Below are 23,141 nucleotides of genomic sequence, written 5' to 3'. Positions count from 1 at the left end.
GGAGTAAACATCGTCCCCCACCTCTTCCTCAGATCTGGTTTTGGCATCCTGGAAGATTCCACGGAAAGCTAGATTAAATCATGTCTCTTAATTTTTCTTTTCTTTCAAGCCCCTTAGAGATCCCCTGTATTTAAAATTTAAGTATGTTTTTGTTAAAAGATCTCATCACCATGCAGAATTTTCTTCTTTGAATCATGTACCTTCTTATAGTTGCTCTTATATTTGAATTTTGTATATGTTATTTTTCCCACTAAGAAAGAGGATTATCAAAAATAAGTTCTCCCTCTCCCTCTCAATCTCTTTCTCCTTCCTTTCTTCCTCCCTCCCTCCCACCCTCCCTCCCTCCCACCTTCCTTCCTTCCTTCCTTCCTTCTTTCCTTCCCTCCTAATAAAATTACTGGAGGTTCAGATACACTCTGTATTCTTAACAGAATGAAAGGGAACATGGATTCCGGCAAAGAGGGAAGCAGACCATAATAACCCTGAAGCAGGAGAAAGCACTTTTTGAACCTCGTCCATCTCTTCTGCTGACATTTTCACCTCCTCCCACACTTACTCACTGCTTAGCATGTGTGATCATAGTACCAACTGCAGAGACAGTTCCTCTCTGATTTCTCTTCTTTAATGCATTGCAGCCCTAGGGCCGGGAGGGAGAGATTGGTATGAGTATTTTTCCTTCCAAAGAACCGAAGACATACTTGGCCTCTGGTATCTCCCTGCTCCATGTTAAAAATTTCCAGGCTAAAACTTTCCTCGAAGCCAATCCCTAAAAATACCATTCTTAAAATAATATCATTCTACTCTCTGGCAGAGATCACTCACCTGTTCACAAGCACCATCCCTCTCCTAGACTCAAATTGTTATTTAAAAATAAACTACAAGGCAATGACATGAAGAACCCATCCACCTACCTTTGCTAGAAATCAAGGAGGTACATAGCAGTGGAAGCATATCTCGTGTTTTGAATTTTTTAAAACACTGGATGTTTTCATCATATGCCCTATTACTGGACTGTGGGACCGGCTACGGGTTTAGAGCGATGAAGCTTGTTTGATTGAAAACCGTAAAGCTTAATGAGAATGCTGGCCTCCCAGCATCAAAGCAGGTGGTTGCCTCAGAAAGACTTCAAGGGCCTGGGCAGAGAAAGACTTAAATCTGTGCTGCTTCTTGATAATCTGATTCTGGAGCCTTTGCCAAACTTTCCTTAAGGGCAACGTGAAAAGAAAGAAAGAAAAAATAATAAACTAAGCAGGAAGATAGGAATCTCTTTCAACCCACATTTTGTCTCAGACTTTAGGAGTATTTTGTTTGTTGTTTTGTTCTGTTTTGTTTTTGATCAGGGAGGTGGAAAAAATCTTATCTTTTCTTATCTTGTGAGGATAATGAAGGTCACTCAGAGTGATATGTTAGAACCCTTTTGGCTAGAGGACTTTTGAGAATAGGACTTGCAGATAGCTTTGTAAAAAAATGCTTATGTGTTTGCAACCACTACTATAGGAAGGGTTTACCTCAGGACTTAAAGATTGTAGGAAAGGACCTTAAAGTACATAAAACTTAATCCCCTCACTTGACCGATGAAAAACCTGGTGCTCAGAGAGGTTAAGTAAAACGCATTGGGTTACACTTCACATGTGCTGGCCAACTTTCAGGGTTGTGCAGGCCAAACAGTCAAAAAGTGCATCCCGGGAAGCCAGTTTTCTTACTTCCTTCATGCTTCCCACTGCCCTTGTTCCCCATTCCTTTGAGCTCTGATCTGAAGAAAAATATCTGGGTTGATTGCTTTGTTTTGGTTGAAATATATAGATTTGTCTTGTCTTGGTATTTTTTATTCGTTCTTCCCCAAAACTCATCCAGTCACCTTGATTCTACCTTTGAGGTCCCTCTGGATTGTTTGTTATTCCCCATTCTTCCCTTGCTAGATCAACCCTTAACATCTCTCCCTTGGTGTGTTTCAGTTCTCTCCTTTTTAAACTGGAGGCTTAGGGTCTTTTGATCCTTCATATTAAATCCTGGCCCTATCACAGACCTTTCTAGAAGTATCCATAGAACCCTATAACAAGTAGCAGTCTTTGTTAAAGTCCTTATATCATTTGCATCTGTATTACCTTAAATTTTTGTTAAAAATTCAGGTCCACTGCTAAATCAGAAGCTATGGGGACTGGGACCTGCAGTTTAATAAACTCTGAGATGATTTTTAATACACAAAACTTTCAACCATTGGGGCAGTCATATCCTGTCATCATTTTATCCATTTTCAACATCATTTCCTTCAATTTTTATCCAGCGTCAGTGTTCACCTCCCATCTGTACATCCTTTCCCTAGTCACACTGACTGACCCCAGACATTCCCCCAAGCATGGCTGTGTATTCTTTTACAACCGTGCCCTTTCTCCAACTTATCCTCTGTCTCAAACTTTGTAGTTCACATCCTATTCACTTGGAGATATACTATTTTCCTTTCAATGCTAAGCTCAAATAGTATCTCCTTGGGAAAGTTTGGTTTTTTACATTTCTTGACCGCCCCTCTCTACACTGTGTTGCCCTAGAATGCAGCACAAACCTTTGTTGTAGAACTTATCTCACTTAAGTATAATTATAATGAATCTACTCAAGGGTTATAGAGCACCAACTGTGCCTCAGGTTCTAGCACTAAAGAAATAGTCACGGGGCTTCCCTGGTGGCGCAGTGGTTGGGAGTCCGCCTGCCGATGCAGAGGACTCGGGTTCGTGCCCCGGTCCGGGAGGATCCCACATGCCGCGGAGCGGCTGAGCCCGTGAGCCATGGCCGCTGAGCCTGTGCGTCCGGAGGCTGTGCTCCACAATGGGAGAGGCCACAACAGTGAGAAGCCCGTGTACCGCAAAAAAAAAAAAAAAAAAAAGAAAAAAAAAGAAATAGTCACAATCCCTACTAGCAAAAAAGTCTCCCCTAGCTCTTCTCAACCAAAGTCCTCATCTGAACCACAGAACATAGAAAATTAGTTGAGTAACTATTTTCTCGGTTCTCCCAATGATGATACATAACTAGCACTATTACATACAATGCATGTCTTAGGGCATTAGGGCTTAATCTTCCTGAGAAACCCTAGTTGACCAAACACTGATACAATTATAGTAGCAATACTATGATAGAGATAAGCCCAAGGTGTGGTGGAAAAGCAGAATCAGGTGACCTAATTACCTATGCGTTTCATCTGTACCATGTCTTATTCTTTTTCTATCCTCACTTGGCATCCTGCACAGGCTCATTTCACGGAGGTCATTTGATACATTTTGTTGTTGTTGAATTAAAAGCACTGAAATTCATTTTCATGGTTATGTGTCTTCAGAATCCAGCCAAGGCAATGAAAATCATCCATATTTGTAAATCCAGCATCTAATCAGTGCTAGAGATGTAGCTAGCACTCAGTGAGGGCTTGGTGAATAAATGTACAAATTTCGAAGGACTGTTACTCAAGAATCATAAGTACTACAGTGCTTAAAGAAAAACTAATATGAACGTAAAAACCTTTCCTATTACTTAAACTACACTTCTGGATATTCCATTTCAAATTTAATTGCTTCCTGCGTTATGTGTATTTTCAAGACAGAAAGAAAGAGTTGCATTAAAAGTGCGAGTAAAGTTGTATGAAGTGAAAAAGGCTGCATTTCCCTGGTTGGGGGATTAAAGTAAGTGGTGGTACTTTCAGTGTAATTCTAATCTAATAAAGACAAAGAAATTTAGTTTGAATATATTTTCAAGAACAAATAGCCTCTAATTACAAATTGAGTTTAGAGGAAGATAGTGGGGAAAGTTATAAAGTACCATAAAAATCTGGTGTCCTAAAGAAATTCTGAGGGGGTCTGTTGTACTTTTCTCTCTTACTGCAAAGTCTGCAGCCACTTCACTTCAGACAAAGTTATCTTTTTATAAGCATCACGTAAGCACACACTTCACACTCTTCCTGGGATTAATGGTTTTCCCATTTATGTCACTTAAAGGCATCTCTGTTCATTTAATCACCAAGAAAATTTCAGGCTGAGTGGCTTCAGTTTAGAGAGGTGTCATACTGCTTAGTTGCCTCTAGGGGGCTCTTATTAAAATTCATGTTGCAGAAGGAGCATTTCCCTAAATGGTTCCTTAATGCCTCAAATCCCCAACTGTCTAATTTATATCCAAGGAAGAGTTTACTTCCTTTAGGGCATAACCCATTATGTTACAAAGTTGTTAAAATGTAAATAAATACACAGAAATCTGTTTAAGTTAGCAAATTCTGGTAAGGTAAAATAATCCTGAATAAACCATGGCCTGAAAAAATGTGATGAGTATATATGGAAAATTCAGCATAAGAATATTACCCTGCAAAAATAATAATTAACCCAAGTAAACCTGCACACAGTGATTTTCAGCACTTTTGCAAGTGAACAAATTTTGCTATGAAAGCAGTACTCAAAATCAAATAGAGGTTAGGAGACCTAGTTTAAAATTGTTATTAAAACACACAGGCATTTTACTTTAATGGTCATGGGCTTAGTTCCAACTCTTTCGTTAGCAAAAGCTTATTGCTTGGATAGTAAGTACACCTCATCCCAAGACTGTATTTGCCTCTAAATTTAGACTGTTGGGGGCCTGGCTCAGGGTGGATCCTGGTGATTCATGTGCCCTCAGTGTAATTGGATGTGAAGATCCTGATGTCCATCTTCCGAAGAAGGCTGAGCCCACGCAGGGGCTGGGGGAGAACTGAGCCCGGGAGGGTTTCCCCAGGGTCTTGGCACTTTGAGATGCTGAGGCTCTGGCTGTAAGCCTCAGGGTCACTACTGAGCTACTAAATTATACACTGTTTTATATTTTAATATGTCTAAAATACAGATCTTAGTTGCAGTTGAGGTGCATTCTAGCCTAGGTTAATTGGCAGTGTTTAATGCCAATCATAACGTAATTGTACATCTTACAGTCAATGATGTCAACAAAACATGATGGCTGAGGTGCTCTAGCTCAGTGATTTTCAAACTCTAATTTGCATATGAAATCCCCCGGGGATCCTATTAAAATATAAATTCTGATTTAGTAGATCTGGGGAGGAGCATGAGGCTTTTCATCTAACAAGCTCCCAGGTGATATTGATGCTGCTGCTTCACAGGCCACGCCTTGAATAGTAAATCCCTAAATGGGCTAAGAATTGCTTCCTTTTAAACTACCTAAAACCTACTGCTTTAAGTCGCATGCCACTGTTTACAAATTGTTCTATATAAACACCATGTAATTTTATATAAATGTGTTGATTAATCCATGATAAATCAAATAATTATTAAATAATAGCAAAAGGTAATGTTAACGAAGGATTGACTTCAATCGTTGGTGATCATACCTTTCAGTCTGGAGACCTTATAGAAGAAAATGTTAACAAAAAGGTCAATTTACTCTTTCAAACAAGCATTGAAGTCTTACATATGAGACTCTGCTTTGTCTACAGGTGCTGAGTGCAGGGAAGGAATACAGTGACTGAGTTTGAAAAATAATGTTATGTGAAATCTGATGATGATGATAAAATCCTTAAAAAGTAAAAACAAAAAACTATTTGCATTTGAACTATAAAAATTAAGTGACTATTCCCAGTTATTAAAAAGATATCCGTGTTTTTCTAAAAACGCTGAGTTTCTCAGTCTTCTTTACTAATTTTTGATACATTGGAAGGTGTCTGTTATAACTCAGGTGAACAAAAGAGGAAGGCACACTGGCTAGAGTCAATAAACAGAGGTTTTCTTCTGGATTCTTCTACATATGAGTGATGTGGCCTTGATGATGTTATAAATAACTTGTGGCCTCCAAGTCAATTCAATTTCCTCACAAAGCTGTTAGGACAGTTAAATGAAATAACTTTTAAAATGAGATAATATGTGCAAAATCTCATAGACTTGTCTGCAACCTGGACAGTCCTCATACTTCACAGGGTCCAGTGCAAAATAAAAACGAAGGGCTCCTTGTTCAAAAGTTAAGAAGAATTTCAAGATGGCAAGAGGAAGATATTAAACCAAGAGCAGGGTCCTTCTGCGTGTGAGGGCCCTGTGTGACTACATAGGTTACATGTCTGTGAAATATATATGTATAGGTCACATTCCTACCTGCAGTGTATTTGTAGTTAACACACACCATTTATTGAAATATTACAGTATAATAGGTACTATGCTGAGTGCTTCAATTACATAGTTTCACTTAATCCTTTAGAGTGAAGGAAAAATGAAGCAAAAAACATTAAATTACTTTTCTCAGGTCACACAACTACTAAGTCTACGGAGCCAGGATTTGAACCCAGGTCTGTCTGATTCTAAAGCAATCTGTCTTAACTAATTTAACGGAATACCAATCTATAACTGGTTACTGTCATCACATTTGATTCAAATTTAGAAACTTAAGTTCAGAAAAATATATATGTTTGATGGACAATTCATTTATCATGACCTGGATTAGATAACCTATGTCAACCTAATTATCATATCCTGGTACTTCACATAGTAGATAGTCATATCATACATGTGGAACTAAACTGAACACTCAGAGTCACCAATTTCTCTGTGTGCAGAACATTTACTCAACAAAGATAAAAATCTCATTTTCCTATTATTTAAAATCACATGCTTCTGAATGATAACAGAATTATTTTCATTTTAAAGTAATTAATTTGTTTTAAATGTGTTTCAATAGTGATAATTCTCCTGAAACAAAGGCCAATTATGGTGTACAGGAATAATTTTCTTCCAAACACAGCACTTGATCCAAAGAACTAAGACGAGAGTATATCGTCTCATAATAGAAATCAACATGAAGACCAAAATATTCACTTTGTTTTGGACAGAGATCAGATTTTTAAAATACGGCTCAAACTCAGTAGAGTACAAGCTTGCATCTCTATGGAGCTTTTCTTCTTCTTTGTAATGTGTTTTCGAATCCTTCATATCATTTCATCTTTCCTATTCTTTTCAAATTCTGAGAGCAGAACTTTAATCCCACGTAATATCATGCCCATTATAGAGCTGAGCGAAGAGAGACAGAGAGGATAACTCAGATTACTTTGTCACCTTCTCTTTGAAAGTATTATAGATTTCCTCTGGCAGAATTAATGACAGCTTCTGCTGCATTTTTAGAGCAATTTTCAACACCTCATTTAAAGAACCTGTATTTTAATTTTCTGCTTGTCAGGCTCTCCTTCCCGATTCCTAGGTGTGTTATTTATCCGTGTGTCTCCAGTGTGTAGTACAGAGTCTAGCACATAGTAGGTACTGATTAATGTTGACTCATTGAATGCACACATACCTAAGTGAATGGAACAGTTTAAACAAGGTACTCTAGTGGGTGCTGAAATTAAGAGGAAATGTTAGGTCTTAGACATTATTCATTACTGCTTTCTGCTGGGCTAGAAAATGTCATATTCTATAATATGCATCAATTCCTTAAAATGTCATTGAAACCCCTACCAAACCACGTTATGCTAGCTTGATATCTGAAAGCACTGCAATGCATTATGTCAACTGCTGATATAGTTCCAGGCCATGGGGCATCTGCCGAATATGATGGGAAATAGAAATCTGTGGGTCCCCTGGAAGGGAGGTTGCTATGTTCAAAAAGCTGAATTCCAGACAAGAACTCACCAGATACTCTGGAGACTAAAGACCTGAGTTCCACTTCCTTGGGGACCTGAGCAGATGGGACTTCCTGAACCCAATCTCGAAGAGGAGTGCCTATGGCAAAATGCCTGGTTTCTGCCCTAATTGCTTATTTCCCTTGTCCCCAAGGCTACAAGGCACAGAAGGAAATGTACCCTTAGCAATCTATGAAGCCAATACTTTGTAGAAATCTAGAAAGTACTTCCAAATGTGTTTTTTTTTTGTGTATCCCTGTTCATACGGTTGGCTACAGAGTACAGAAATTTATGACAAGCATTATTATCTTTTTTACACCCTTAGAGGAAGGGATACAGACTTACAGAGCAGAGAAGCAGTTCACAGAGGTGACATTCCAGTACCAGTTAGAACAGTAAGAGAAAAATCCCCACTGGAAGCTCACGTGTAACTGGGCATCCACGAAATATTTCCTGCTCTTTCCCCTCCCACTTAGACACCCCCTTCTGCAACATCCTATTAATCTAGGCTGCATTTTTGTGTTCTCTTTCTCCTCAAGGTTCCTATAAAGTTCATTTCATTTACTTATACTTTACTAAACATATTGAGAACAAGGAAATAGAAGCAAGATTATATTATGAGTAAAGGAAGCAACATAGAGTAGCTATTAAAGGCAAGAGTTCTGTGGTCAGATTAGTTAAGATTCAGATCTTGGCTCTGCTACTTAGTGATTGTTTTCTCCTAGTCAGTTACCTAACTTCTCCTGTCTCCATGTCATTTGTCAAATAGGGATACTGCTAGTATGTAACTTGTGAGATGCTCAGAGAGTTACTTTTGAACATACAAAGCACTGGAAAAAAATGACAGTGCACCCCTCCAGGCAATTTAATAATAAAAGCAAAATCTAAGATAAAATGCCATTAAGTCCACCACACACACGCAAAAAAATGGTGTTTGTCTTCCATGATTACCTTGCTGCTATGTTTGAAATACTGAATATCTAATTATTTCACAAAGTTTCATTAATTTATTTTTTAGGAGTAAATTGTTACGTTTGCTGTGCTGCTCTGCTGGTTGTGCCCTAGGTACAGTGGGGTAACTCACTGGGTGTTGTAGAAATCACATGAGAAATAGGAAATGCTTAGTATGTTATTATTACTATTCTGAAATATACCAACTCTTCTTACCCTTTTATAATAGCTGTGACTTTTAGCATCCCTTTGTAGAATGCCTTGTATAATCCTAGCCACAATTAGGTACCACCGAGTTTATATCACTAGAGTATGTTTAGATGAGCTCATTCAGGCAATGCGCTCTAACTAGGAAAAGTACTCAACTTAAGTTATTACTATTATCTCACAGGGGTTCTTGAAAAGACATCCTTAAAAAGGAAAGGGGGATTTCTGACTTAAAAGAAGCTGTGGTCTTCTGTCTTGAAAATGAAAAGGAGGCAAGGGTAATTGACCTCTGTCTGCATTTTAGTGCCAACAATTTATTACAGCAGAAGAGTTGAAACACATTTCAGTATTTCCAAGATCTGAAAGACATCAGGCAGGGCTTATAATAAATCAGGTTAATGGTACATAAGAATTTGTCAAATTCTTTGACATTCCCACAAACTCCATCTTGCTTTCTTGTTAAAGTTTTAAAAGCAAACTGCCATCTTCTGTGGTTTTTTCTTTCAGGTGGAGAAACTTATTTTCTTTCTAGACTAGAATCTTTGCCCAACACTGTAAGTCAGTTTGCCTCCTTTTCATCTAGGCTAAGCTGAGCTCTCTTACAAGTCACTAAACCAAGACCCTACCTCTAGGAAGGCAGCCCAGAGCCAATGTGTGAGTCCTTGTGTTACAGGAATTCTTTTGTATTTTTGTACAGTCTACTATTTGGGGAACATTAGTAAAATCTATCTTAAAATGGTTAGTTAACTTGAGGACATTTTGCCAAACATAATTAAGGTAGAATTTATTTTCCTTAGCTATGTAATAATATGGTGAGTAAAAACATGCGGATATGTATGGAAAATGGCTAGGAGGAAGTGAGATGGGAATGCAAACAGCAATTCTCTTTCCAAAAGAATGAATGAGACATGTGGGAAGGTTAACATAAATGCATTAGAAAATGCTACTTATCAATATATAGACTGTGACAATGTAATAAGACAGGAAAGGCAGAAACTATCTACAGGTATCAGGGACCCCAACAAGGAAGAGTCTGGAGGAAATGAAAACCTGGGAGAAACGTGTTTAATCATGACTTTGGAACCCCTATGAGGACGTTCTCCCAGATAAAGAAGTCCTCCCTCTTCCCAAGTTGCACGATTATCAGTGAAGATCTCCTTACCCTCCAAAGTTTCCTTGAGGTCAAATTTTTCCAACAGGTCACAAAGCCTTTTATTTAAAAATTGGAAAAATAACTTAAAATGCAAATTCTGCCATGGATTTTTATTCTTATATGTAAAGAACTCACTTTGAGTAGTGAGGGAAATAAGACAGAACAGAAGGACACCTGGGAACCCACATTTGATGAGCTGGTTCTACTATAGAAGGGGATAGATTGAGAAGCCTTCACAATCTTCTAAAGTTCTCTGTTGTCCACAAGAAGTAAGACAGGAATTAAGAGGTATTTGCGCAAAGGAAATATTGCACCTTTTTCCTGGTGCTGATACTGGTACATTGTGTGAATTACAGCGATGCCACTGCAAATGGCAGAGAGGACCATGCTGATTACATGCAGGTATCAACTATTTCTTCACAGTGGGTGAAAATGTTTACATAAGAGGATATTTTCTGAACCTCATGCACTTCATAGCTTCTTCCAGATTTTTAGTGCTAAAAGTTTCTCAATGTAATTAAAGCCTGCGCTGATCTAATTAGGTTGATGAAATTTTCAGTAGGGATTTAATTCCCCCTAGCATTTCACTTATTTATTTTTCTAGAATCCTTCCTTAGGCTCATCCCAAGCAACTTTTAGTGGTAGCATTCTAAATTTCCTCACACAGGCAGTGTCTCTACTCGCACAACTGACTGTAAAACTCCAGCAAGTACACATAGCTACAAAAAAAACTTCCAAAAAAGCATTCTAGGTTGTTTTATCCAGTACAATCCTTTCCTCCCCTTTCAGTTTCATTTCCCTACCAACAAACTATGTTGAATAATGTTCACTCTGCAGGAGGGAAATAGGTGTTTCAAAGCATTCTGGAGGCACAAAGAGGCTAAGAAATGCATAATAGCCCAAGGAGATTCTGAGGCAAGATTAATGAGGGAGCAACATGACCCTTCCTTGTAAGTCATTAACTGCAGAAGCCCTCATGGTCAAAATATTGGGATAGAAACACATATTAGTGAGTTTGCCACCTATCTTTGAATGTTAAAAAACAAACAAAAACCTTTCATGAGAACCTTAGGAGTCGACTGTAATACTTTTAGAGTGAAAAAAAAAAAAATGCTTTCCAAGTTGTTTAAGGTGAATGGGCAGGGCAGTAGGTGTCCTCAAATAGACTCCAAACATCTCCCTTAGACGCCATGATTTAACTTTCTACGGCATCTTCTAATTCCCTCTCCTGTTGTAGCAATCACTCAAAAAACTGCTTGCTGGAAAAATTAAATTTGATTTTAAGTGATCTTCTTAAGCAACATATATTTCAGGTTTTATTCAGTGGTATACAAAATGCAAAGAATATAAACAAATGCTTCTCTCCAACCATGATTAGTACTGCCTTTGTAAAAATCAAATGTAAAAAGCATATTTTCAGGGCTTCCCTGGTGGCGCAGTAGTTGGGAGTCTGCCTGCCGATGCAGGGGACGCGGGTTCGTGCCCTGGTCCGGGAGGATCCCACATGCTGGCCGCAACGGTGAGAGGCCCGCGTACCGCAAAAAAAAAAAAAAAAAAAAAGCATATTTTCAAAGATCCATTATCCTCTAGGAATTTCATACATGTGGGCTGTATATAATGGTAATTTATTATTTACAATTTCTCCTGTAACTTTTCTCAAATTTATACCCTTGAAAGTCATTTTCAGTAACCTCAAAGATTTCTCCAAAGTCTTTTTTATTTATTTATGATGAAAATATAAATACTTTTTAAAAAACTACTTTGATGCCCTTATTATAATTTCTTGGCCATTCAAAGCTCCCTCTCGGTTTGAACAAAGTAATATATGAAGTTCAGGTTAAGTTTTGCCAAATTCTGTTGAAATAATTTTACTTGATTTTGAAATTTGTTAATCACTAAAAAAAAAATTTCTTAATGAGGGTTGGCTGCTCTCCACGCAAGCCAAGTCTTATTTCAAATAAGCATTATCAAATGCCATGTAGGGAGAGCCTTAACTGCTAATTGCTTCTAATAAACACTAGATTATGGGTTGTTTCATCATGTGGAGTAATTTTTTTTTTTACTTTAATCTTTAAAAAATGAAGATGTGAATTAGTGAGAGTGGTAGGCCATCTCTAGTTCTGTATCTTGAGTGCCACTGTTTATAATGTCATTCAAGTATTATATTTTATCTGACAATATTCTGTTTTTATCCTGTTACCCCTTCATTGCTCTTCGGTGGGACAGATAACCTCTAGGTCTGTTTTCCCATTTCCAAAATAAGGAGGTTGGACTTGAAGAATGACTTCCAGTATTCTTCCTATTTTAACACTCCAAAATTTCTTCTATGACTTCAGACATAGTGTTATGAGTATCTCCCCCAGGACTGGTCATCCTAAGGGGGATCACATACTAGACTGAATATAAAAATGTTATGAGCCATAGATGAAATCATAATTAAGATTTTATATAACATGCCTGAGGGCAGAAAGCCTGAGATAAGAGTTAAGGAAGGTTCACATGGGCTTAAGAGGGATGTGGTGAGAATGAACATGGGTATGTTTCTCCCTTTTCAGCAACTCTACAGAGCTCACCTATCTGAAATAAGGTGATTTGATTCCAAATCTATGCTACTTTGTCACAATTTCATTTCAGTAGTAGGAAGAGCAGGCCATTCTAAATAGATAGTAACTCAGACTTGGATGGAAACTATGAACCTTCCAAAACCTCTCCAAGTAAAGTGTGTTTTGATTTATAGGCTGATTGTGCCCGTATCCTCCCACTCTAGTGTGTCGGGAGGAAATAAAGTGTAAGAGATTGTACATCAGTAAAACACTGGCAAGACTTGCTCCAGACACATACCCCAGGCTGTGGAAGAGAGAGATATAGGAAGTGCCCTATTGGTAAGATGAGTGATATCTATCCAAAACCTACAGAGACAATAACTTGAGTGAATCCTCATTGTTTGGACTCAGTAGTTGCCAAATAAATGGAAAATCACCTGACTTGGTTTTTATGGTTGAAAGACCAATTAAAAAGATAAGTATAAAATACATAAGCAACAAGGATATAGCACAGGGAATTATAGCCATTATTTGTAATAACCAATAATGGAGTATAATCTGCAAAAATACTGAATCACTATGCTGTACTTAAAACTAATATAAAATTGTAAGTTAACTATAGTCTAATTTTAAAAAAGAGATGAGTTCTAAAGCATCTCAACTTCTCATTAACACTTAAATATTAAAGATATTAACCTGAAGTACAGTTCAATCTGAAACTGTAAATTTGGATTAAGGCAATCCACTGAAGATTCACACACACGGAAAGTTGCCTCACCCAACCTGAACTCAGAAGACAGTGAGGCGCAGCTGAACTTGGGTGATCACTGCAGAAACTCTCATGTTTTTACAGGATACCCAAAAGGGCTCTTTAGCTAGATTCCAGTTTCTGCTCGAGATCCTTGGATTCCCTTTCCTTTTTCCAGTCCACAGCAAGATTAACTTTCTGTAGATAAAGCAGGGCCTAGGGGCCGACCATAGGTTGATCTGTTCACAGTGAAAATGAGGAAATGGTGTGGATGACTGGGGGTGTGATTCTGCCCCCACCCCAATTCCTATCACCAGAAAGGGTTTCAGGCATCATATTGTGAAATCTAACTATGTTTTCACCATGCTTCTCCCCAACCTGAAACATGTCCTCCACCCCCGGCTCATAATTATCCTTCAATACGCTCTCACATCCTGACTCTTCTGTGTATCTTCCTTGTCTACTAGATCTCCACTCATTCACTCTCTTTTGTACTCAAATGTGCATAACTGTACCACACAGAAATGTCTAGTTTACATTTCTAAAAGTTGTTTCTGTTTGTAACAGAATTGAGGGTTTACACAATCTCCTAACAAACATTCTGTTAGGATACTGTTTATTATGGTGGCTAAGAGCACACAAGGCTCTGAATTCAGACTGCCATGATCATGCTCTAGGCTTGCAGACTTCTTAGCCATGAGACCTTGCTCAAGAAACTTACCTCTCCAAACCTCAGTTTCCTTGTCTGAAAAGTGCAGATAATTACTTCATATATTGTGGAGATTCCTGCAAAGCTCTTAGTATTGCATTAGGCACAAAATAAGAGCTCAGAAAATGCCTACTGTTATAACAATGATCATAATTATTAGGATTTTATAATGCTCACAGAGCTTAGCACAGTCCTGGGTCATGTTATGTATCTGTAAAAAGTAAAAGTTATTCTCTGGGAGGCAATCAATCCCTTCCACCACAAAGCATAGTTAGATTCAGCCTTTCAGAACTGCATCTCCTTGTATTTGTTAAAACTACAGCGTTTTCGAATCCTTTTTAGGACTCTTCCATATACATTCACATACTGGGCAATGCAACATCCAGTATATTTACATAAATGAAAAACAGGTAAGGATAATTCAAGCATGGATTGTTTTTCACTGATGCTTACTTGAATTGAGTTTATATGATTACAATATTTTCTTTAAAATAAACCAAATCCAAAAAAGAAGGGATATACGTATAACTGATTCATTTTGCTGTACGGCAGAAACTGACACAACACTGTAAAGCAGCTATGCTCCAATAAATAAATAAACCAAAGTACATCACTGCTTACCAACACCACCTATGGCTAATCATTAATAAATTCAAAGTTATTAAATTTTAGAGGTCTGTACCATTAAACTACAGTCATATAATGCAAGAGGAACTTCTGGTTCTAGCAGCCAAGAGAAACTGGGTTGTGCCTGAATGAAAACAGGCAGCTGTTATGGAAAAATATTCATACAAGTTGAAATCCAAAGATCTTCCTGATCTTTTTCTTCCCATACCCCAACAAGTCCCGATCCCATCAAAAGTTACAACCAACAATGACAGCGGGGAATGAGGGATGAAATTCTTGGTATCTTTTAGCCTGATAGCTTCACTCAGGTAAGTATCAAGTGAGTTCACTGGATCACAAATGAAACATCTTTACTTCCTTCAGAACATATTTAAAACCTAGGAACAAAATTATTTCATCACATAGATTCATCTTGTTTTTGTTGCATTTGGTCTCTCATAGCCTATTTTTTTTCTTCTTCTTTCCTGTAATGGTCAAATAAGTCACTGCTGCATATATAACACCTAAGGCATTTAAGTAGAAATGAGCAAGGTGTTTGGCTTAACTCTAGACCCAGTATTTCTTTGTGTTTGACTTTCTTTTATAGCTAATATACAACTGCCCCCTGCAAATCATAATTGTGAATTACTTACAGACTGTAAAGAAGAGGAACTTAATTCCTTGATAATGTTCTATGAGTTGCCCCCATCCCCCCAATCCTATATAAACAACAGTGGAATATTGAATTTAAGGTTGTGCCCCCTGACACCACAAACTCTGGGTCTTCAGCAAAGGCACTTTCAGTCTGGATCTGAAATGATGAGGTCATGAATTAGGAATGATTCCGGTGACGGTGATATTTACCTCTTTGAGACAGCCCATAAAGTTGTTACTGACTGGTGACCCGGGAAGGTCTGCTGTGCTGGGACTGCCTCCAACATAGAAAAAGTCATCAGACCCCAGCATGGTATAATCTTCTTGCGTGTAGCCCGTTGTGGTAAGAATCCCATCCACTGATATTGTCACCTAGATAACAAAGCACAGGGAAAGGACACGCTATACTCAGACCTAGATACTGTAATCCTGGGATATGCCTGTTTTGTGTTTTGTTTTGTTTTAGTTTTTCATTTTGCATTTTGGTTTTTTTTTTCTGTTTGTTTGGTTTTTATTTTTAGACCTATGGCGGAACCCATTTTCATGTCTGTTAGAGGTTTATTCTCCGATTCTATGCAACTAGCCCTAAGAGATCTAAACTAGTTAGAGAGTTAACTGATTATTGAACAAGTGTCAGCATCATCCCTACGGCAACTCAAAAGTTATTTAGCAGACACAAAAATGGTGTTAGTAAAATGCTTCCTAGGTTAGTTTTGCTGGTAGTACATATTAGCAAAGTTTAGTCGTCTGTTATTAACTAATCACAACGTGCACCTTGTTAACAGAAAAGGCGCAAGCTCTTTCCAGCAACGTCACTGTTTGCACTATTGAGCAGCAGCTGTCCAGCATGCAAGTGCCTACGTCCATGCCAAAGGCGAGGGGAAACAAAACAACCAGTGGAAGCAGCACACGCTGATGTGCACATGCAGGAGGGACAGTACCGTTCAGAAAGGAAAGGAAAGAAAAAGGGGAGAACCAAAGGAAAACACAACTGCTCTGTGATGACGGAAAGATGAGTGGGTGTGGCATCTCCAGCATTCCCAAATCAAGGGTGCATGCCATGCGTCATGAATGGTTCGAGACTGGCTGAGCTTGCGGTCACTCGGGCCAGCCACCATTTTGTCTTATCCCGTGTTAACCACAGCTGGATGCAAAACGTTCGAAACGTTAACGATGCCCCTACAGGTGAGTTGGAAAACAGAAGTTGACAGGAACAGGTAAAAAATAAGAAGGTCAACAACAGATGAAAAGAAGGAGGTCAAAGTAAGCAGAAGAGTACCAACCGCAGTTCCTCTTTTGTTAATGATGTCTACAGTTAAAAGAAAGAAAGAAAACACACGGCAAACCCAAAATAAGAAACAATTAGAATGATATCTACCGAACAATGTAGTTTGTTTACCATAGCGTGTCCAATGCCTGAGTGCTTTGTGGAGAAGGGGGGAGAAAGGAAATTAAAAACTGTGAACAGAATAACGATCGTTACTTAAAAAATATGATGGTCTCTACCATGTTAGTACATTTTTTGATTCAGGTAACGGTTAGTAGAATGAAACATTCCATGAATGACATGTTAGTTATTAAGCATGTTAGTAACATAGAAAAAGGGCAAAAAAATTTTACAAGAAAAAAGCAGACTAACAAATAGGCCTCCCACAGAGGTAATATTTTTCCTGCCAGTATTGTTCGTAACTTGCTATGAGACAGAAACAGACATATGGCAATGTTCCTTTGTCTCCCTGAGTATAACTGACAGACATTGAAAAAGTCTAAAAGGGATTCAAAGGCCTAAAGCTCATCAGCTGACCACTGACGCCTTTCGCCCATAAGTGATCCCTCCCCAACCCCGGCCCACCCCAGTCCCAGCAAATTCATAGGAATCGGTTGGCATTGCCCTACTACTCAATTTTACAGCATACAGGGACTTCTGCTCAACTCCAAAACTTCCTTCGGTCATATTGATGGACTTTAGGGTCACAGTTTACTGCAATGAAACAAAGCAAAGATCCTGACACAAAGAATGAGTAGAATGGATTTGTTTTTAATCTGTCCTGCCACACATGCACCCCGGCTGTATAACTGCAGTTTCCTTTGAGCTACCAATTCATAGTTTGGTTTGTAACCTGAGCAAAGGCAAATCTAGAAAGTAGGCTCCTCAAGCCCCACCCTTCCTTCTGTGCTTCTCTCAAATGAGCCTTCGGCCTCTTGGTGCGAATCTGAGAGAAAAATAAAAAGGGAAAACCAAAGAGACACACTTATAGGAAATCCGTGGTCTACAGCTACCCCGATGGTGGGCAACTATCCCCCAAGGCAGGTGTGAAGCATGCAGGGCCCCTCCCATGACACTAAGGCCTCTGAAAGGTCTTGGAGGGTCTCAAGAAATCCTTCATTTTTACTTTTCTGCCTCAGCTAGACTAAATCTGCACTCCTAAAATTCCTGTTTGCTTCTCTAGCTTGGATAGTTAAGCCTTTCAGAAGTGGGAAAGAAAAGGTTAGACAGTTAACAGCTCAGAAAGAGAGGGCTGTTTTAGTAAAGGAAAACCAGAGACAATCCAGTCATTCTGCAACTGTTCAGAGAAACAACAAGTATGTTAAGGATATTAGTTTGAGATCAGCAGGTACTGCAGAAAAATTAGTCACTGTCAACACTTAACAGAATGGTACGTTGTAATATGATAAAATTTCAAATAATAGTCAAAACTTATCATGTTCAGTATAAAAGGACAATCTATTCACTTTCATCTGTATATATATATACTGTAATAATATGTCTCAGTTAAAAGCATACAGTATATGGGGACCCATAGATTTACTGAAAAATCGATATTTTCCTAACATGTAGACACTTGGAAGAATTTTTTTTAAATACAATCAAATAGAAATGGGCATCTAGAAGATGAACTGGCCTCTCCAGAGACATTTGGGATTTAACATAAGTGTCTGTGCTAAAAGTAAAAATATCTTCATAAACAGACTCTTCAGGAGATGTGGAAACCCCCAAAGTCATTTTTCCCCCTCAGGGACTCTTCTTGTCCTCATTTCAGAGTTTGGGGTGGGGAGGGAGTAGGGACTGATACATTCCCAAATCACAAACACACTGTTGTTGGATTTTTTTTTTAATGACAAAAAAGGAACTGTGATTTAATGACCCCAATGTGCATGCTTCCAAATGATCACCATGAAAACTATACTTTAAAATCAAATAAACAAAAAACTAAAAACACAACAGAATCACACACATCACAGGAAGGGCAGGTCACAGGGATAACCTTGCAGCCCTCTGGGAAACTGTCATATGTCGCTGTGTCAAAATAGCCTTTAGGCCCCTGGAACTTTCTAGATATGCCCCTGCTCAAGTATGGCAGGAAGATTCATCTCAGAAGAAGAAAGAGCTAATTTGTAAGCCACTCTGAGGAGCCCTGTATCATGTTGTTAGGGTTTTCAAGTACCACAAACACAGCTGTAGCGAGAAACAAAGCCAGTTACTCTCTTATCCACTGCGCTGTTACCTGACGCAGATTCCTGGTGACTTTCACATCATGCCAGGCATTATCATTAAACTTTCCATTCACGGGCTCCACTAGTGCTTCAAAGGCCCCTGATCCCAAATTAATGACCAGAGAGACAGCTCCATTTTTCAGGGCGAGATTGACATAATCAGCTGATTTCCCAGTGTGAAGCATCAGTCCATTCCTCTGAAGGGTTTTAAAGGACAGAGTTATTTCATCGCTGCTGCTTTGAATGGGGTTTTGAGACAAGTCGTAGCAGAAGTATTCAGATCCCTTGAAAGTGGCAATGTATTCTTCTTTTCCTAGAGGAAAACAGATACACACATGCGTAAGTAAAGAAACATACTATGTAAATTAGCAAATCTTCACAGAAACAATAACTAATCAGCCCCCAAATGAACTCTTTGTCTAGTTAACATTCATGACAAGAGCCCTGTCAAAGAGAGTTAAATAGTACTGTAGGTGGCAGTATATTTTTAATAAACCTCAGCTCTTGGGCCATCAACTGCAATAGCTAAAGCTGACATTCGTGAAAATCCAATGCATTTTTAAGTATCACTGCAAGAGCTCTGATCAGAGAAAGTAGCTCTGTGATATCTTGAGGGCACGAGTCAGGTACCATAAATACATATTGGATGGTTCTACTCTGCTGGCAACAATGGATTCCAATGTGTTTACAACATTCTCTCCATCCAACTGAGGCGTTATTTTAATTTTCAGTGAGGCATTTATATTCAAAGATCTTCTCAGTGAAGAGCCAAATATTTCCACCACTGAGAAACCATAACAGATTATCTGATGAGGGGAAAGCAAAGAAAAAAATAATAGAATTTGGTCTGGAAGTAAATAGATTTCCTATAGAGCAAGTGCATTTTTTCTCCCTGGGTGGAGGCGGCAGTGATAGAAGGCTTAATGGCATTAGCTGGATCATTGGTTCATTCCCTGATCTCACCAGACAGATGGCAGGGCTGGCTTTTATGAGACTGGAAATCCAGGACATCCTCAGGGGAACAGCATGTAAATGAAGTCTCAACATCGTCTATATATCTCAGTCTTTACTACGTTTAGGAGTAACAACGTAGATCCCACAAAATGTTAGATCAAACAGAAAGGGGGCTATTTGGAAAGAGCAGTCTTTTCCCACTAATTAAACGAGTTTAACCAAAAAAAGAGTAGAAGCCAAAAGCTCCCTCAACTTTTTAGGCAATGATGGCGTTGTACCAAGAACAATGAGACAGTATGGTTTGGACTCAGCTTCCGATAAACTATAAACATAGAATTATAAGTGATACTAGAGAATCTTAACCTGCTTCCCTGGTAATACAGCATCTCTACTATGCCCACTGGAGGGTTCATATGCTAACAGGGGTCTCACTCTTATCCTGGCAATAGGATTTTACCTCAGGAATATTGTCATTCAATAATCTAATAACTCATGTCTTTGCATCAGAGCTCAAATCAAGGTCTCAGCTCATCAAGGCCCAATGACCTGACTCTCTGGATACAGAAAGTACCATAAGCAGCTACAGGTAAACAAGGCATGGCATTGAGTAAAATCGTGAGCACCTAAGAACTTTCACAAGAGAGTGAATCCTTGAGGGAGAGTCACTGTCTACTAGTAAACTATTAGTGAAGACTAGTGGTCAGGCTCAACCCACCAAATTCTGAGGCAGAGTCACCAAGCACAGCCCAATCCATACTAGAGGGTCCCTTTCATTCAAACACTCAAAATATTGGCTGAAATCCCCCCAAGTGTTAAGCCCAGTGCTAGTCTTTAGGGATAATAGAGTGACCAAGACTGACCTAATCCTTGTCTCTGAATGTCTACAGTTTAGGTGTTTGTTTCCCTGGTCAGTTCAATATGGCAAGTGCCTTGATATTGGGAGCCAGCACAACTAAATATTTCTGATATACTAGGAAAAAAAAAGAAGCAGGCTAAACTATGAATTTAGATCCTAGCTGGCCAATTGTTAACTGCACTGGGGGCAATCATGCATCTTTTAAAATCTCAGTTTCTAAAAATGGTTAGTGATACCAGTCTTTCAGGATATAATGAGATAATGCTGTACAGGCATCTGCAAAGTTGGTGGGCACTAGAAATGGTAGATGTCTTCCTCCTTGCCTGCCTAATGTAATAAATGTGATAAATGATCTAAAACAAATAGCATATGTCATACTTCACTGTGAAATCTAGAACACTCTCTTTAAGATCAGAAACAGAACACAGATGCCCACTATCAACATACTGTGCTTAAAGTCCTAGATAATGTAGGACAACAAGAGAAACACATAAGCATTATCAAGAGTATAAGTGAAAAAAACCACATCATATTAGCAAATATAATTGTATACACTGAAAGACCAAAATTATCTTAAAAAAAAACTGTTGGGTTGAAGATATTTCAGAAAGATCGTAGGTTTATACGTACTAGGGAAAATCAATATTTTAAACATACAAACAGATCTATAGATTCAATGAAATTCCAGTAAAAATCTCAATGATTTTTTTAAAATGAATATGAAAAGCTGATTCTACAAGTTCTATGAGAAAAACAAAGAGCCCAAAATAGCCAAGATACACCAGAGAAAGAAGATTAAGGAACTTTCCTGTAAAGATGAACAATTATTAGAAAATTATGATAATAAAGATAATGCATTAGGATAGACAAAAGGGGGAGAATAAAGATAATAATCTAACTAAAAATATTCTTAAGCATATATGAAAATGATTTATATCAAGTCAGGCATTGCAAATAAGTGAGCAAACTATAGATTAGTCAATAAATGGTGCTGGGACAACTGGTTATCTACATGAATAAAGTGAAATTGGATCTTTACATCATTTTGTTTACAAAAAATGAATTCTCCATGGACTAAGGATATAAATTAGTAAGGTAAGTCTGTAAAACTTTTGTAAGACAAGAAATTACAATACGAAGTATGGAAGGATTTATTAAATAGCCACAAAAATCACTAATAAAATATTGATAAATTCAACTGCATTAAAATTAAGAACACCTGGTTCATCAATAATACCATAAAGAGAGTAAGAATCTAAATTAGGTTGGTAGAAAATATTTTGATACCATATTAATCTACAAAGGACTACAATACAGAATTCGCAAAGCATTCTGATAACTCGGTTTGAAAAACAAGATGAACAATGGGAAAATGGGCAAAATAAATGTACAGTAATTTCACAGAAAAACAGGTATATGCTGTATGAATAAATAAAAAGATGCTCAATTCTATGAGTCTTCAGGGAAAGGCAAAAATCAAATTATATTCAGAAACTATTTCATAGCCATGAAATTGACAAAAAATGATATGAAAAGATAGAAAAACTCCAGGCTTTGTAAAAGCTATGGAAAAATAGTAATTCTTATCCAATGCTAATGAGAGTGCCGATGAGCTGAAGATCGACCGACGGCAATAAGCACTATTTGGCCTTATGCTAGCCCGTGGGAACGTCACATATTATAAAGGTGTCAGTCTTTAGAAAATTGTTACCGTAGTCAATAAAAATACAATTCCCAATTCCCTTCAATTCATTTCTCTCTTCTCACTGTTCTGATCATTTGATGATAGGGAGTCAAGTGAATTCTGGTTCATATCTGTATACATACATCAGATATACTGAGATTCACTTATCTGAAGAGGATATTTGCAAACTTTTCATCACCAAGGAATACTCAGAACAGGTCTCTGAGCCAAAGGGAGTTTTAGAGACCCTCTTCTAGCCCATTCTTTACATTGTTAAGAAGATGATGCCCATGGAGTTTAAATGACTGTCAAATTCAGAAAGTGCACCAACCACAGATGCAGGATTAGAATTCAGCCTCTGACTACCCTTAAATACTAAATAACAGAGTTTGGGGGCTTGAAGAGGTTTGATCTAGTTAAAAGGCTGTAGCATTTTATCTAAGTGATTTCACATCATTCCAAATATGATTTATTCAAAATAAATCTTGACAAAGGATTTATTTGCCAGATAATGTGGCAGAGCCAAAGGAAAAAAATAGTAAATAGAGTTTGCAGTTCACTAGATGGAAAGCTGTGAAGTTATATGAGAATTGATGACATTTCACACCATCATATTCCTATTACTTAAAAATGGAAATGTATCACTCCCTTTATATTGTTTAACATCAAATTTAGATGATTTAAATTTGCATTAAATGCAACCACATAGTTTTGGAAAAAATCACGCTGTATAATATATCATTACCTCAAAAGGCCATAAATGAGACATGAATCTAAGCAGGGAAAATCTTTTTGCTATGTTCTTTTTCAAGAAAGAATATGTGTACTATGTGAGAATACATAAGTCATTCTACTTTCTTCAAGAGGACTACAATTCCTCCAATTATTTGTTACCATACAGTTTTTGTCATTATTTTCTGCTATGTCATATGCAAATACCAAGAAGCATAGTGAAGAGTTATTTATGCT

General features: G+C 37.9%; 1 protein-coding gene and 1 long non-coding RNA gene across 23 annotated transcripts in view; one reads left to right on the top strand and one right to left on the bottom strand.

Moving 5' to 3' along the window:
* The window catches only part of LOC125960816 (uncharacterized), a 999,117-nt gene that overhangs the window by 546,070 nt on the left and 429,906 nt on the right, over nt 1-23,141 (top strand). The window lies entirely within an intron of this gene.
* NRXN1 (neurexin 1) overlaps nt 1-23,141 on the bottom strand; it is a 1,124,566-nt gene that overhangs the window by 673,631 nt on the left and 427,794 nt on the right. For 11 of the 21 annotated variants that reach the window (XM_049695935.1, XM_049695948.1, XM_049695934.1 and 8 more), the window contains 3 exons: nt 18,690-18,991; nt 16,562-16,606; nt 15,394-15,555 (listed from right to left, as the gene is read on the bottom strand). In XM_049695935.1, the coding sequence (XP_049551892.1) occupies nt 15,394-15,555; nt 16,562-16,606; nt 18,690-18,991 (509 nt within the window). The remainder of the gene's footprint in view (nt 1-15,393; nt 15,556-16,561; nt 16,607-18,689; nt 18,992-23,141) is intronic. The other 10 variants (XM_049695941.1, XM_049695953.1, XM_049695946.1 and 7 more) reach the window with 2 other exon arrangements.

The sequence above is a fragment of the Orcinus orca genome, chromosome 13 (assembly GCF_937001465.1).
Source record: "Orcinus orca chromosome 13, mOrcOrc1.1, whole genome shotgun sequence".
Lineage (NCBI taxonomy): Eukaryota > Metazoa > Chordata > Mammalia > Artiodactyla > Delphinidae > Orcinus > Orcinus orca.
Note: the sequence above shows the minus strand (reverse complement) of the source record. Positions and strands in the feature narration are given on the sequence as shown.